The sequence below is a fragment of the Homarus americanus genome, unplaced genomic scaffold (assembly GCF_018991925.1).
Source record: "Homarus americanus isolate GMGI-L3 unplaced genomic scaffold, GMGI_Hamer_2.0 scaffold31795, whole genome shotgun sequence".
Taxonomy (NCBI): domain Eukaryota; kingdom Metazoa; phylum Arthropoda; class Malacostraca; order Decapoda; family Nephropidae; genus Homarus; species Homarus americanus.
In genome coordinates, this window is record NW_024747729.1 from 4,005 (window position 1) to 22,067 (window position 18,063).

The following is an 18,063-nucleotide window of genomic DNA, read 5'->3' on the forward strand; positions in this document are numbered from 1 at the left end:
GGTTTCTTTAGGAAGGCATTAATTAACCATTTTGTCACTGTATGCTGTCAGCTGGAAGGAGGTTGCGCGCTAGCCAAGCACGAGCGTTTAAACTTTCACTGGGCATGAAGGGCCCACGTTCACTTGTTACTAATGTAGAATACACCTGTAAAGACCTAACCTAACCTCACCTTGGTCATAAGAAATCACAATGTTAAAATATCAAAACTAAATATTTTACATCATTAAAAAAAAAAAAAAAATATATATATATATATATATATATATATATATATATATATATATATATATATATATATATATATATATATATATATATATATATATATATATATATATATATATATATACAAAATATTAGTAAAAACTATAAAAAATCTCTATTAAAAACTACATTATATAAGAGTACAGTAAAACCTCTATTTAACGGACTATATTGAGAAGAAAGTCCGTTATACAGAGGGTTCACTGTATAAAGGAAGTTTAATAGTGGTTTACTTACATTCGTCGCAGCTTCCTGAAGGGGGCGAAGGCTCGGCTGGGTACCTCCGTGATCTGGTTCTGTTCCAGCCTCCTGTTGGGGGAGATAGTGGTCAGTGGTGGTGGTAGTGGGGTGGTGAGGTCAGTGATGGTGGTGGTGGTGGAGGGTGGGTAGTATCATGATGGTGGTGGTGGTGGGTGGAGGGGTAGTACAGATGGTGGTGGTGGTGAGGGTGGTGGTCAGTGATGGTGGTGGTGGTAGGGTGGTGGAGGGGGGTTGGTAGTGGTCAGATGGTGGTGGTGGTGGAGGGGTAGTGGTCAGTGATGGTGGTGGTGGTAGTGGTAGGAGGGGGTTGGTAGTATTGCATGGTGGGGTGGTGTGGAGGGGTGGTAGGTGGCTGTGATGGTGGTGGTGGTAGTGGTGGTGGAGGGGGTTGGTAGTGGCTGGGGCAGATGGTGTGGTGGTGGTGGAGGGGCAGTAGGTGGTCAGTGATGGTGGTGGTGGTAGTGGGGTGGTGGAGGGGGGCTGGGTAGTGGCTGTGATGGTGGTGGTGGTGGAGGTGGGTGGTAGTGGTCAGTGATGGTGGTGGTGGTAGTAGGTGGAGGGGGTTGGTAGGGACAGTGATGGTGATAGTGATAATGGTGGTGATAGTGAAGGATGTTCTAGAGTTAACGGTAATATGGTGTTAACTACGGCATTAAAGAGAGCACCATCACCCAAATCAATGCACCATAATGTGACCAAACTTAAGGACCACGGACCTGCCACTACCTAATGAAAGAGCAACAGGCAGACTCCAAGGGACCTAAAGGACACGGAGAAGGACACGAAGGGCACAAGGTAAGGGAGGTGAGGTGAGGTGAGGAGGTGAGGAGGGCAGAGGTGGAGGTAAGGTGGAGGTGGAGGTATGCAAGGTGAGGGGTGAGGTAAGGTGAGGTGAGGTGGAGAGGTGGGGTGGAGGTGGAGGGCAAGGTGAGGGGTGGAGGTGGAGGTGAGGTGAGGTGAGGTGAGGTGAGGTGAGGTGAGGTGAGGTGAGGTGGGGTGAAGTGAGGTGAGGTTAAGAGAGATTCTGTCCACCATCACAAGGAAAACATGCAACACAATGCAACTTTCCGCATGATTAGGGCCGCCTTGTGTGACCATACATTAACACAGGCGGCCACTGCAACACCTGCCTGATGGAAGGGGTGACTGAGGCAGGTGGGCAGAAGGGAGAGCGAGAGGGAGAGAAAGAGGGAGAGGGAGGGAGGGAGAAGACAGGAAAGCTCAGGAATTACTTACTGGTGGGCCTTGCTGTCACCCCAGTACTCCTGCCTACAGTACTGAGAGAGAGAGAGAGAGAGAGAGAGAGAGAGAGAGAGAGAGAGAGGTGGTGAAGCTGTCTGACTGTCACCCCGAGGTCCAATATACTGTATCCTTGCTACTGCAGAGACCACAAAACATCCTCACACAGACTAGCTCTCCTCCCTCCTCTTCCTCCCCACCCACTGCCCCCACACACCCCCACACACCCCCCACACACCCCCATCCCTTACCACCTCTACTCGTTCTTTGTTCCCCAGGTGTACGTGATACCTGCACCTGGATTCTAGTAATGGCAAGGCAGCAAGGAAGTGAGTTCCACCACCGCTCCTTCTTACGTCGACAACGGAAGCTGGCGTATATATTGAGCCATCTTAGAGAGAGAGAGAGAGAGAGAGAGAGAGAGAGGGAAAAGAGAGAGAGAGAGAGAGAGAGAGAGAGAGAGAGAAACTCCTAACCTGTGATCTACTTTACCAAAACATACAGTACATTTCACCATCAACCTGAACCTGTGATCTACTTTACCAAAACATACAGTACATTTCACCATCAACAACGTAGTGTATATACCAACCACATCCCAAGACCACATCTCAAAACCACATCCCAAAACCACATCCCTTTAACACAATTCCCCAAAGACTCTTAATAACCACAGACTAATAACTCCAAGGGCGATAACTCCCACTCCAGCCCTGAACCCTTAAGCCAGAACTTCCATCAAGATCTTTGGGGAGTAAATGGAGCACTATTAGGCCTCTCAACACCCCACCATCTCCCTCCCCTCCCCCCTTGGTAAAAAGTTAGCTCCCTACACCTCGAGGTATTGTGACGGGCATCAAGGCGATATTGGGTGAGGTTAGGTTAGGTTAGGTGTGATTTTAGGAAGGTAGTTGTGGAAAACTTTGTCGATAGGCTGAGGCATACAGCAGGTGGAGTGGTGTGGAGTGGCGTGGAGTGGCTAAGAGGGTGAGTGGAGGGGGGGGGGATGGAAGGAGAGTAGGATGGGTGGAGTGGCAAGCTGGTAGGGTGAATGGAGGAAGGATGGGTGGAGGCTATGGTGGGCGGAGTGGGTGGCTAGGAGGGAGGTGAGTGGGTGGGTGGATGGGTGTAGAATGAGTGAGAGAGAGTTGAAGGACGTTGGGTGTACTAGTAAGGAAGAGGAGGAGGAGGGGGGTGAGGTAGGAGAGGAAGGGGTGATGAAGGAGGGGGAGGAGGAGGAGGAGGGAGAGGGTAGAATGAGAAATTGGTGGCCATATTACAATACCTACTGTTATTCCCCCTCCCCTCCCCCTGTGCCCTGAGTTTCCTTGGGTCCAAAGACTCACAAATTCGAGCCTTAATAAACCCCCTTGAAGCTGAGGACGTGAGAAGGCATCTAACTGACTCACTCAACCCCTGACGGCACAAAAGCTGATGAGTAAGACTGCCTAGCCAACTACTGCAGTGTACGAGAAGCAGGCAGTCGTTGTGTTATACCCAGAGAGAGAGAGAGAGATTCTTAAGAAATTCAGGACCATGGAGTTTAAATTGAGAGGATTCCGAGAGGTTTCCTGTGCCCCTGAAGCTTTGTTGAGGTCAAGGTTCCCGCGAGGATGACCTGATCAACACACTAAGGGTCTTTAACAATGTCCCCCTTGAAATAAACACTCCAAGTTCTTCCTTGATGTTTGGTTAGGTTAGGTTAGGTTAGGTTATCCACACCACTACACACAACCAAACTAAAACACAAGACCTCCCACTTCCAAGAAAACATTAAACCCTCACCATTATGAAACAATCACAATAAAGCGACTCACTTCAACATTACAGAATACAGAATTAGTCAAAACAATATCTCTGTATTCTTGGTAACTGTAAAAAATAACTTTAAAAACTTGTAATAAACTCCTGTATTTATGTAACTGTCTCACTAAAGGTTGAAATTAATTAAGTAAGATCAATTATCATATTTTATTCTTTACGTCTGGGTGAAGGAATTTTTTTTCTGTTTTCTCTAAAATATTAATTGCGAATATTTTTTTTGTTTTTAATATTTAAAAAATTATTTTGACGTGTGGGGAAATTATGAGTCGTGGTGTTGTATTTCTATAATGTAAGATTATTATTATTATTATTATTATATTATTATTATTATTATTATATTATTATTATTATTATTATTATTATTATTATTATTATTATTATTGTTGTTGTTATTATTGTTGTCATTATTATTATTATTATTGTTATTATTATTACTATTATTATTATTGTTGTTATTATTGTTGTTATTATTATTGTTATTATTATTGTTATTATTATTACTATTATTATTATTATTATTATTATTATTATTATTACGTACCAACAACACGTAGCCTCACCACCAACACATACAAAGCACTGCAATCACACATGTTGTAGTTGTAGCTGTTGTTGTTATTGTTTACAAGGCCCAACTGTTAGTATTATTTGTACCACTGAGTGTTTCATCACCTATACCAAACAATGAATACCATTACCGAAAAAGTTCACTCCTCTCATGGGAAAAAATAGGTACTGTAAAAAAAATAGGTAAATAAATAAAAATAAAAAAAAAATAATCACCTTCGTTTTTTTATTTTATTTATTTTTTATACAATTGTTTTGTGAATCTATATAAAAATAGCTATGGAATTCGTACTTCCAAACTGGTATGTAAAAAATTATCTTGATCCTGATACCGGTGGAAAATTACAGGTGAATCCCAGTCATTCTCACACACACACACAAGTTGACCCGCCTCCTGTACACTATTTTGCCCCCAAATCGTCTGGATAAGATTTTCAGTTTCAAGTTCACGTTAAGCTGAGGTCAAAGGTCAAATGCGTTACAAAACCTCAAATTATCTCTTATTTTCGGGTCTGTCTGTCTGTCTCTACCTGTCTGTCTCTCTATCTCTCTGTCTTTGTCTGTTTCTGTCTGTCTGTCTGTTCCTTTCTCCAAGCACTATTGCAAATAGTTCCTGAGAAATAGTCCAGACAACTTCTCACCGCTCGCCTGCCTGCACACCTTAAGACCCAACAATACTCTCTATTAACGCCATGCTTTGATCATACGCCACAACTACCGCGTCAGATTTAAGTTAAAATTGTGTAGACTTGGACCGATAAAAACTCTCTGAATGACGACCCAGGTGTATAACTCAACACACACACACACACACACACACACACACACACACACGAGATCTGTACACCGTTTCTGGCACCGGAAGTGAACCAAAATACACACACACATCCACCCATGGGCTTTCCGTGACCTGTACCATCCACCCTCCCGCCAGCCTGTACACTTCCCCTCCCTCTCCAATCAGCCTGCATCCGGCACCTTCCTCCCTCCTCCCCCACTTGGCTGTCTTTCCCTCCTTCCCTCTCACCAGCCTGCCTCCCACTCCTTTCCCTATCTTCCCTACACTATTCCCGTCTACCTATCATCACCCCCAACCCCTTAACCTCCCCAACTCCTATATCCTCTTGCGTCCTCCTCTATCCTCCTTTCACTTCACCCAAATTCCTCCTGTCCTCCCTACCCCCCCCTTCACCCCTCTCTCTCTGAGGCACTACACTGTAAGAACTACCTACCACCGCCACACCCTGTACCACCACACTACTACACCACACTATGTACCGCCACACTACACCACACCCTGTACCGCCACACCACACACACACACACACACACCCTGACACTGGCACTCAAGGTATGTCCGGCTATTTCCAAATGATGACCCAAGTGACCCCTCGTGACCCAAGCGCTGCACTAACACTCGTACGGAGGTCAGAGGTCAGAGGTTAACCCACAACACGGGAGGTCATTTGATATTAAAAAATCATACAAATTTCTCTATTAATTATTTAAAGAAAAAATATTGGGGATAAATCTAATTATTGTTCAATTAATTTTGTTTTTTATTAGTGAGGGAAAGTAATTGCTGGAGTATTACTTTAGTGCACAGAAAAATAGTTAATAAATTAGATAAAAACAAAATTAATTTTTAGTTAATCTTATATCTTAGTTTAACTTCACGTAAAACAAAACAAAAAATATTGAACAAAATATTAAATTATTAATTCAATCCTTAATTAATGTTTTTGATATTCAGAATAAAATATTTAATAAAAATATGTAAATTAATTATTCTTTAACCAACTGTTTTTTTACCGTAAACATACAGTATAATTAGTAAACATATAAAAAAAATTATTGTCAAATGAATTAAGTACAGTTTTCTGACCTGACCTAACCTAACCTCACACGAGAGAACAGGTCCAGTACGTGTATAATTCCTACACACGTATCGGTAAAACATTTGATTCATAGTTAAAACAAAAATAAATTCAAATATTTTAATAATTTGTCAAGGGTGTCGATATGTTTTCTTACGTGGAGGTAGTGGTGAGGGAGGGAGGGTGAGGGAGTGAGGTGAGGGTGAGGAGAGGAGGGAGGAGGTGAGGAGGAGGTGAGGGAAGAAGAGGGAGGGAGGGAGGGGGAGTGAGGAGGGAGGGTGAGGAGGGAGGGGGTGAGGAGGAGGGGTAGGGTGGGAGGTGTCACAGTGAGGGAGACAGGTGGTGGAGGAGAGGGCCGGAGGTCGTGGCAGGTCGTGAGGGGGCGTGACGGATGGTCCTCCTACACCCATCTTACTCACACCGGGAGGGAGGTTAGGTTAGGTGGAGAAGATGGAAGGGGAGAGAATGGGCGGAATGGGTGGGTAAGAGGGAGGGAGAGAGGGAGGGAGGGATGGTGTAGGATGAGAGAGAGAGAGAGTGAGAGAGAGAGTTGAAGGACACACCCAACATAGTTTAGGACATGACTCCGGCCAGACGACCATTGAGAGCAGTAATTCTATAAAGTTGTGAGGATGAGAGGCGGAGTAACAGTGGCAGGGTCCTGGAGGCGCTGCCTTACACTCCACTGCGTCTTTTCACACAAGAGGCCCTCAGGACGCTGTCATTTGACCGCGGCCGTGTGGAACCAAGTGAACTTTTACCTCCTCTTCCTCAACCTGAGTCTCCGGGCACCATCACCACCCCTATCACCATCACCACCCCTATCACCATCACCACCACTACCCCATCACCACCCTATCACCATCACCACCACTACCACCATCACCCCACCCCTATCACCACCACCACCCCCTATTACCATCACCACCACTACCACCATCACCCACCCTATCACCACCACCACCCCCCCTATCCACCATCCCCTATCACCATCACCACCACTACCATCACCACCCTATCACCACCCACCACCCCTATCACCAACACCACCCTATCACCATCCCACCACCTATCACCATCACCACCCCTATCACCATCACCACCACTACCACCATCACCACCCCCTATCACCACCACCACCCCCCCTATCCATCACCACCACTACCACCATCACCACCCCTATCACCACCACCACCCCTATCACACCACCATCCCCTATCACCATCACCACCACCTACACCATCACCACCCCTATCACCACCACCACCCCTATCCCAACCTACCCTATCCTCATCACCACCACTACCATCACCACCCCTATCACCATCACCACCACTACCACCATCACCACCACCATCCCACTACCCTATCACCAACACCCCTATCACCATCACCACCCTATCCACCACCTATCTACATCACCACCCTATCACCATCACCACCCCTACCATCACCCCCTATCACCATCACCCCTATCACCATCACCGCCCCTATCACCATCACCACCACTACCACCATCACCACCCCCTATCACCATCCACCCCCTATCACCATCACCACCACCATCACCACCACTACCACCACCATTACCACTCCCTATCACTACTACTACGCACCACCACAACCCCTACTACCACCACCACTTCCAAACAAGACCTGGGGGATCTTACACCATCAGATAACTCACTACTAGACAGCGCCACTTCTGCTGCCCCTCACTCACTCACTCACTCGCTCACTCAACTCCCTCCCTTACTCCTCCTTCTTCATATTCTCTCTCACTGAAAAGTTTGACCACTACCACCTCCAACATCCAAGGCACCGCCACTCGCCTCAACCCTTCTGAGATAAAAGAGTACTCCCCATCCTCGTATCTTTCACCGCTACAGTGCCTCGGACGGACACACACACACACACACACACACACACACACACACACACACACACACACACACACACACACACACACACACAGCCCACACTGAACAGACGCCCATATCTCACAATGTAAAACCTATATACTGGAATGTAAGTCCAGTGATGGTGGGGGAGGGAGGGAGAGAGGATAGAGGTGAGGGATGAGGAGAGGGAGGTGGGGGGTGAGGGGATAGAGTGGTGAGGGGGTGAGGACAGGAGAGTGAGGGCAGATGGTGAGGAACGAGTGGGGTGAGGAGTGAGGGCCTTCCTGCCTCCTGTCCTCCTCCCTCCTCCTCCTCCTCTCCTCAATTCCTCAGTGTGTATCATCTCTTCCTCCTTCAGACGCTACTACTTCCTCCTCTCTCCTCCTCACCCCCCTCCTCCCCCTCACCCCCCTCCTCCTCCCCCTCACCCACCTCACCAAAACACTGTGTCAGGTAATAATGGCTCAGTGCCCACAAATTGCTCACGTAAATTAAACCAGCCAAATCTGATCCCAAAACTGAAGTAAGAAATAATAGGTTGGTTGTTTTTACCTGAGTTTGATACAGGTGGTGACGACGGGGCGGTGTGTGTGTGTGTGTGTGTGTGTGTGTGTGTGTGTGTGTGTGTGTGTGTGTGTGTGTGTGTGTGTGATAATCGCTGGCAGCTATCTCACTCGCTTCAAAAATCTTGTTTACATACGACCATCTCCAAATAGGAAGAGGATCTAATTACATACCCTCCGCTATGCTAATCCGCTCTTAAGAACTGACGGAGGGTGATGTTCCTGTGTCAGTGCCGGGGTGTACGTCCGAGAGTACCTAGGAGCCTTTGATTTCATATTCATATTCCGCCACATGTAAATACCAGGACGGCCGGGCACTGGTGGCTCCTCAGGTGATAAGTTCTTCAGTGTGGACGACAGGGACAACCAGTGTGTGGAGATGCCAGCTGATCCATGGAATCACCACACACACACAAGCCCGCAGAGAGTATTGTCACAACCTATGTAATCCTGTATGAATGTATTTAATTAAGTATGTATGTATGTGGCAACCTGTGGTGTAATGATCAGCAAGCGAGCGGACCCGGGTTCGATCCCCGGGCGAGTGAAACTATGGGCAAGTTTCTTTACGCCATTTGCAGTAATTGGGAACCTGGATGTTAATCGATTTGCGGATCGTGTTCCGGGGTAATGGTTAGCCAGTGCAGTAGGCGAGTTGTCCGGTCTTCTCGGACTATTCCTTGACACTGGGTCATGCAACTCGTTAACTCAGGGTGTGGTGGTTGTGTTGGCGACAGCTTCTACGCCTAGAACAGCCCCTTCACCCCACGGGCTCCTCACTGCACCCCCTACAGGTGATGGATAATATTAGATTACCTTTATTTACATGTTAGTTACCCCGTCTCTCTCTCCCTCTCTATATCAATATTTGTCCCCTTCCCTCCCCTCTGCCCCCTTTCTCTATCTCTCTTTTCCCTTACCTTCTCTCCCCCTTTCTCTCTCTTGTAGTTTGCGTGGGTGACAGAAGCAGAAACAGGTGTGTTATTAGTGGAGACAGGTGTGTAATTAGTGGTGACAGGTGTGTAAATGTGAGCAAAGAAGACAGGTGTGTAAAGTATATATCCGACAGGTGTGTAATGTGTCAGATGGCTCACTCTAAACCAACCCTGACACTCCCCCCCACTACCTGTACTTAAGACCAGGTCCCACCCCACTACCTGTGTTCAAGACCAGGTAAGAGCGTTAATTACACCTGATCTCTCAATCTCTGCCTTTTACTTTCATTTTCTCTCACGCTCTCTCTTATTTTCTCTATCTCTTTCTTCTCTTTCTTTGTCTCTCTTTCATATGCTTTTCTCTTTCGTTTCTTCTCTTAGCTTTTCGTTATTCTCTCTCTTCTCTCTCTCTCTCTCTCTCTCTCTCTCTCTCTCTCATTGTCCTCACTATCACAACATCATTACACAGACAAACCACCTCACCCACAAACACTCCCCCCACCCACACAAACCTCCCCCACACAAACACCCCCCACCCCACAAACACCCCCCCACCCACACACAAGTAGGGTAGAACAAGCTGGTGACTTTGCTGCCATTTAAGGTTTGATAACTGGTTAAGTGGGTGGATTTACGACCAGCCACGGCCCGTTGCTACCACCTTACCTGGGAAAAATAATACAGGTAACTACTGGACGACGGGGGGGGTATGATGCATGAGGTGGATGGTGTATCATCATCTGTGTCCAGGTGTGGATGGTGTATGTATCTCTGTGTCCGGGTGTGGATGGTGTATGTATCTCTGTGTCCGGTGGTGGATGGTGTATGTATCTCTGTGTCCGGAGTGTGGATGGTGTATGTATCTCTGTGTCAGGTGTGGATGGTGTATGTGTCTGTGTCTGGAGTGTGGATGGTGTATGTATCTCTGTGTCTGGAGTGTGGATGGTGTGTGTGTCTGTGTCTGGAGTGTGGATGGTGTATGTATCTCTGTGTCCAGAGTGTGGATGGTGTATGTATCTCTGTGTCCGGAGTGTGGATGGTGTATGTATCTCTGTGTCCAGTGTGGATGGTGTATGTATCTCTGTGTCCGGAGTGTGGATGGTGTATGTATCTCTGTGTCCGGTGTGGATGGTGTATGTGTCTGTGTCTGGAGTGTGGATGGTGTATGTATCTTGTGTCCAGGTGTATTCAATTTTACTCCTTTGTCATTAGATGGATTCGCAAGGTCTAATATATGGAGACTCAAATACTGAAGTGATGTACCAGAAGGAAAAGTGGCTGGCAGAAGCGACAACTTGTGTGTGTGTGAATCAGAGCCACGAGGCTGACGTCCACAACCTCAACCAATTACTCTCTCCACTTTGTCTTTCTGTGTGTGTGTGTGTGTGTGTGTGTGTGTGTGTGTGTGTGGTGCAGGCTCTGAGTGTGTGTGTGTGTGTGTGTGTGTGTGTGTGTGTGTGTGTGTGTGTGTGTGTGTGTGTGTGTGTGTGTGTGTGTGTGTGTGTGTGTGTGTGTGTGTGTGTGTGTGTGTGTGTGTGTGTGTGTGTGTGTGTGTGTGTGTGTGTGTGTGTGTGTTGTTAGGTGCTGGGCTCTGAGTGTGTGTGTGTGTGTGTGTTAGGTGCCAGGGGTCTGTGTGTGTGTATGTGTGTGTGTAGGTGCTGGGCTCTGTGTGTGTGTGTGTGTGTGTGTGTGTGTGTGTTAGGTGCTGGGTTCTGAGTGTGTGTGTGTGTGTGTGTTAGGTGCTGGGCTCTGAGTGTGTGTGTGTGTGTGTGTTAGGTGCCGGGCTCTCAGGTGTGTGTGTGTGTGTGTCGTGGGTTTATCAGATAACACGGCCACAGAAGTGTTTATCTGGGAGGACCTGGGAGTTTAATTATCAGGTGAAATTAGCTGGGGGGTTGGTCACTCTTCAGTTGACCCGTGCCCTGTGCCAGCCAATAACCAGGAGTACAACGTGTTCCTACATTCCTATGATAATGTTTCCAAACTTTAATTTCATTTCAATTGGTTCTGGAAGTGAAGGCAAAAAAAATTGACTTTCTTAACACCTGGTTGCTATGGAAACTAACTTTTTTGAGGGGGGTGAGAGGGGTCAGGGGGTGGGAGGGTGGTCAGGGGGTGGGAGGGTGGTCAGGGGTGGGAGGTTGGTCGGGAGGGGATCAGGGGAGGGGGTGACCTGTCGAACAAATTTAGTAGAAGTTTATAATTAGGGAACATCTGTGTAGCAAGTTTGATTAAAATTGAGTCGAACGGCGAGGGAAAAGTCATGGTTACTGGACACACACACACACACACACACACACACACACACACACACACACACACTGGCACCCATTACTGTGAAAATATTACTCCAAACCCAGACGAATCGAGAGGAAGATGGCTGTGTTAACACTGGCTGTAGTTCACTGTCCTGGGAGGGGTGAGGGGGGAGGGACTGGCAGGGGGGAGGGGGCAGGCAGGGGGAGGGGGCAGGCAGGGGAGGGGCAGGCAGGGGAGGGGCAGGAGGGGGGCGTGGGGAGGGGGCAGGGGGAGGGGCAGGCAGGGGGAGGGGTGGGGCAGGGGCAGGCAGGGGGGCAGGCAGGGGGGAGGGGTGCAGGCAGGGGAGGGGCAGGCAGGGGAGGGGTGCAGGCAGGGGGCAGGCAGGGGGAGGGCTGGCAGGGGAGGGGTGCAGGCAGGGGGGAGGGGCAGGCAGGGGAGGGGTGCAGGCGGGGGGGGGGCAGGCAGGGGAGGGGTGCAGGCAGGGGAGGGGCAGGCAGGGGAGGGGCTAAGGGGGGAGGGGGGCAGGCAGGGGGAGGGGGCGGGCAAAAGGATATTTCTGTCTTGGTGTTCCAAATTAATGGGTTAAAACGGTTTACTTGTTTGAGTTTAATGTTAACAAATTAAACAAAAAACAAAACAAAATAATTAGTACTTGGAAGAGAGAGAGAGAGAGAGAGAGAGAGAGAGAGAGAGAGAGAGAGAGAGAGAGAGAGAGAGAGAGAGAGTCGAAGCCAAGCAAAATGTATTGAAGCTCACGGGCAAGTTTATTCTCATGCTACATTAATAAAACACACACACACACACACCACACACACACACACACACACACACACACACTAGTGAAAAAGTTTCGACTTGTCTGACATGAATAATGTAAGAGGACTGTAGGGTGGAGTGTGGGAGAGGGCACACACACACACACACACACACACACACACACACACACACACACACACACACACACACACACACACACACACTAAAATACTAAAATCAGCAAAAAGAAAAAAAACAGTTCTACATATTGGCAACCATCTTCACACACACAGACAGACACACAGGTACACAGACAGACACACAGACATAGACAAACAGACACACAGGTAGCAGACCACACAGCCAATCACCCACCCGCATGAAACACTGACTAAGGCTGGGAATAAAACCTTGATCGGAAAAACTAATTGGGAATAAACTTTCATCCTCACCAATTTACTCCAAGATTTTTTTTTTTTTTTTTTACAAATTTCACGACGGAATATAGATTGAAAGGTGTCTGTCTGTCTGTCTGTCTGTCTGTCTGTCTTTTCTTTTTTCTTTTTGTTTTCTTGTGTATACGTCTCTTCTCTTGCACACACTTTCTAGTTATGTCATTTTTAACTCATTAATAATTTCTGGCTGCTGATACCACGCTTCCCGCCTAATAAATAATTCTTTTGTTTTGAGAGAGAGAGAGAGAGAGAGAGAGAGAGAGAGAGAGAGAGAGAGAGAGAGAGAGCGCAGAATCTTCACCACAAAATCAGTCGCAGGGAGACTCACAGGACAGACAGACAGACAGACAGACAGACAGACAGACAGAAGTGATGATGGAGGTGGAGGTCTCTGGTGCTGGCATTGTCATCATCAGAGGGGGGCTAAGACCTGCCTCCATACTCCTGTTGCTCACTGACACACACACACACACACACACACACACACACACAGACACACACACACACACACACACACACACACACACACACACACACACACACACACACACACACACACACACACACACACACACACACACACACACACACACACACACACACACACAACACAATAATAATAATATATATAATGAACAACAGCATTATATTCATAAATTAATAAAAAACAATAAATAAAACCAATGAATATAAAGGAATAAAACAAATACAATTTCACATACAAAAGCAAATTAACAGACAAACAAAACACAACAAATAAACACCAACATCACAAACACAAGGAACACACACACAAACATACAACACAATGACTGTCTCTAAAAGAGAGAGGTCCCTTTAAATTAGGTAACAAGAGAGATAACTCACCTCACCTGCTTGCTAATTATCTTTTACACTAATTACATACTACAGGTGTACCTTTAATCTAGATGGCTCAGGTACAGGTGGTGTCTCTCTCTCCTTTATTACCTATGTTTTCTGTGGGAAAGTCAAGTCACCTATGTATTTTTGGTTCTGTAAGTCAGCTGTGCATTTTTAGTTATTTAAGTCACCTATGTCAGTCAGCTGTGCATTATTGGGCTTTGTAAGTTACCTGAGCATTTTTTTTTAATTTATCTACGCATTTATGGTCATGTAGTCATATATGTATTTTTCGTAATACAAAATCAACAACCGGTATGAATTTTTGGTTCGGTAAGTCACATATGTATTTTCACTAAATAAAAGTCATATATGCATTTTTAGCACAAAGTCACATATGAATCTTGAATACATTAAAGCCACATATGCATTTTGACGACATAAAAGACACATATGCATTTTGATTCACTTCACCCGCCTACCGTTTCCAGCCCTGAATTAATCTGCCAGCCTCAACTCGTAGTTCTATTCAGCGAAAACTTTTAATCAAGTCACCTCATGAATACGACACTGGTGTAATTTTTGGGGCGGAGGAACACACCAACTGTATGTCATTAAGTTAGGTTACCTGTAATTATACCATATTTACCTGTGATTAGAAAAGTTTACTGTGTTATTTCATGTTCTAAATTATATATAATTTCCTTCTTTCTATATTATTAATGATAAATAATAATAATAATAATAATAAAATAATAATAATAAAAATAAAATAAATAATAACACTAATAATAAAAAATAATAATAATTGATGGCACTAATACATTATAACAACAACAACAACAACAACAACAACAACACTTCCCAAACGTGAACACAGACAGACAGACAAAGATCGATTATTTACGCTAATATATCCCTCCACTTTATAAACCGGACATAAAATAGCTCAAAAAATTAAAAATTATCTCTATTTTCATTACTTAAATCCGTAGCAGCAAAAGGACCCAGAATCCCACGTTAATTAAAGGTGTATTAATTTACCTGAGTAATTAACTAATGGTAGAGACCCTAAAAATGCCATTATGATTTTACCGAGTCTCAACCTTAACTAGATACGTTCACTTACCATCGGATAGGTTAGGTTAGGTTAGGTTAGGTTAGGTTAGGTTAGGTTAGGATAGGTTAGGTTAGGTTTGAGAGTGTGAGGGAAGATTGTAGGTGTAGGTATGGTCAAGGATGATGTGGAGGGTAGGGGAAGGAGGGGAGCAGGGGGGGGTTAGGGGGAGGGGGAGGAGGGAGTCATGGAGGGGGCAGGTGGGGAAGGGGAGGAGGAGTCATGGAGGGGTTATGGTGGGGAGGAGGAGGGAGTCATGGAGGGGGTTATGGTGGGGAAGGGGAGGAGGAGTGGGAGGGGCAGGGAGGGGGCAGAGAGAGAGAGAGAGAGAGAGAGAGAGAGAGAGAGAGAGAGAGAGAGAGAGAGAGAGAGAGAGAGACCACCACACCTTCACCCAGACGTAAAAAAGGCCAACTCCACACTACCGCTTAAGACTCAATAAAAAAAAAATACTCACTGACAAACATATTAAGACAACTATTTACCTTTATTTTTTCTTATGAGTTTACTGTTGTTTATGACGCGGCCAGAGGAATAGAGTTACTAAAAGGTATTTAGAAAGTTTATTAACATCACTATCAGGTCATGTGCGTGTGTGTATATGTGTGTGCGCGTGTGTGTGTGTGTGTGTGTGTGTGTGTGTGTGTGTGTGTGGAGGAGCTACAAGCATACCTGTACTCGTAAAACTGTTAATGAGGCAATACCTTGACTTTACCTGGGCGAGATACCATCCCCGACTTAATACGACTTCCTGGTAAGAGCGTTGAATAACTATGGGGTGTTAAATGTACTGGTGGCAACGCTGCACTCAACGCGTTAAGATCATCCATGGGAACGCTGTTATATATATATCTTCCCTCGCGTTGAAACCACTGACGTTAGATACGACCTGACATCAACGCCACACAACGCGACCTCTCCTGACGTTGATAACCAGCTGATGCCAACACAACATAAGACGCAGGCAGTTAACATCACAAGTTATGGTCGTAAACGTCTTTGCGTTGGTTGATAGTGTCAGCAGGTTAGCGACCCACCATCGCCCACCTACCCGCCCACCCACCCATCAACGCCATCCCTTCCGAACGCCCACCCACTCCGCCCACACTACAACCTTCCGACAGCCGACTCGTGCTAACCCTAACCGCCCATCCACGCCACCCAACCGTCTTCCGACCTCCCACCCATTCATCCAAACCACCCTTACGACCACCCATCCATGTTATCCGCCCGCCCACCCAGGTAAGCCACCCAGTCTCCTCACCGCCCCCTCCACCCACTCACTTCAGATAATATCAAGAAAATTAAGAGTCAAGCTCCTGAAGAGAGAGAGAGAGAGAGAGAGAGAGAGAGAGATCACCAATACACAAAACAGAAACTACTAATGTTATTGAAATTATCATAACTTAACCCCTTGAGTACGATAACTTAACCCCTTGAGTACGATAACTTAACCCCTTGAGTACGATAACTTAACCCCTTGAGTACGATAACTTAACCCCTTGAGTACGATAACTTAACCCCTTGAGTACGTTAATTAAACCCCTTTAGTACGCCGTAAACTGCCAGAGCACAATGGCATGAGAGAGTAACGCCCACTTGAGTACAATAACTTAACCCCTTGAGTACGATAATTAAACCCCTTGAGTACAACGAATTAATCCCTTCAGTGCGATGATTTAATCCCTCGAGTACAAAATTACATCGCCTTTGAGCACGAGGACTCATCCCACAGAGTAAGATAACACTGTACTCAAGAGATTACGTCATCGTACTCAAGGGATTAAGTCTTATGTAAATGCCGTAACATTATCCGTATATAGAGAATGTCTTAACGAGACGATGGATTATTTTCTTATGCAGATTAATATTGTTAATCCGCCCTACGTATCTTCCTCCTCCTCCTCCTACTCTTCTTCTTCTTCCTCTTCTGGTTCTTCTTCTTCTACTTCTCCTCCTCTTCCTCAGTTAACGTCTTCCCTTTAATTTCTCATCTGTTAACAGCTCTTATCTCTGTGGCCGAAATGTTGAAGTATAAATATAATTAATTAACGTAACGAATATAAAGACACGAAATAATAAGATTTTTTTTAACTTATTGATCACAGATTCTTATCGTTCTTCTTCCTTCTCTTCTCTTTTATCAATATTTCCCTCTCCACTACGGTAAGGGCCCTGGAACACTTCTGCCCCCCCCTCCTTATCCCCCCTGGACGTGCTGGAGTCGCCCTTAATGACCACAGATACACGCCGACGACACTTGTAACCCAAATCTGATAACACCAAACATCGAGGGTGGTGGGCGTGCTGGAGGGGCGTGGTAGAGGGGCGTGGGTGAGGGGGGTGTGAGGGGGTGTGGGTGAGGGGGTGAGGGTGTGTGTGTTAGGAGGAATGGGTAAGGGGGCGTGGGTTAGGAGGAATGGGTGAGGGGAGTGTGGGTGATGGGGAGTGGGTTAGGAGGAGTGGGTGATGGAGCGTGGGTGAAGGGTGTGTGGGTGAGGGGCATGTTGGAGGGGCACACTGAAGGGGCATAGGTGACAGATACAAGCCTAATGAAAGGGTGAGGAAAAGGGAGGGATGGGGCGAAAAGGGGAGAGATGGGAGAGAGGGAGGGGAGGGAGTAGGGAAAGACGAAGGAGGGGAGAATGGGAGAGTGATGATGGAAAATAGGAAATGAGACGATAAAGAAGGGAAAGCATATTGGAGGGGAGGGAGGGAGGGAGGAGGGGAGGGAGGGGTGGAGAGAGGAGAGGGAGGAATAAGGAGGAATGAAAGCGTATACGGAAATTAAGTAGTGGTAACGGAGAATGTACAGTAGATAGGCGGAAGAGGAGGTAGGGCAAGTGAGGGGGGGGCAGAGGGGAGGGGGCAAGGAGGAGGGGCAGGAGGGGAGGCAGGGCAAGTGGGGACGGGCAGGAGGAACAGGGCAAGAGACGTGAGAAGAGGAGGTGTGAGCGACCTGTCCCACTGAATGAGGGAATAATACAGGAGAGAGATGGTGGTGGAGGAGTGTCTCCTCTCTCTCTCCTATTTTCTGTCTGCCTATTACACTCATTTTTCTTTCATACACACACACACACACACACACACACACACACACACACACACACACACACACACACACACACACACACCAGGTTATAATGAGCTCTCTGATACACTCATATTATCCCTCCACACAAA

General features: G+C 46.4%; 1 protein-coding gene across 1 annotated transcript in view; it reads right to left on the reverse strand.

The window, feature by feature from the left end:
- Positions 1–502: 502 nt before the first annotated feature.
- The window catches only part of LOC121879840 (protein slit-like), a gene marked incomplete at its 3' end in the record, with an annotated part of 144,763 nt that continues 127,202 nt past the window's right edge, over positions 503–18,063 (reverse strand). Inside the window, exon 6 of the mRNA XM_042386631.1 lies at positions 503–574. Coding sequence (XP_042242565.1) covers positions 503–574 — 72 coding nt within the window. The remainder of the gene's footprint in view (positions 575–18,063) is intronic.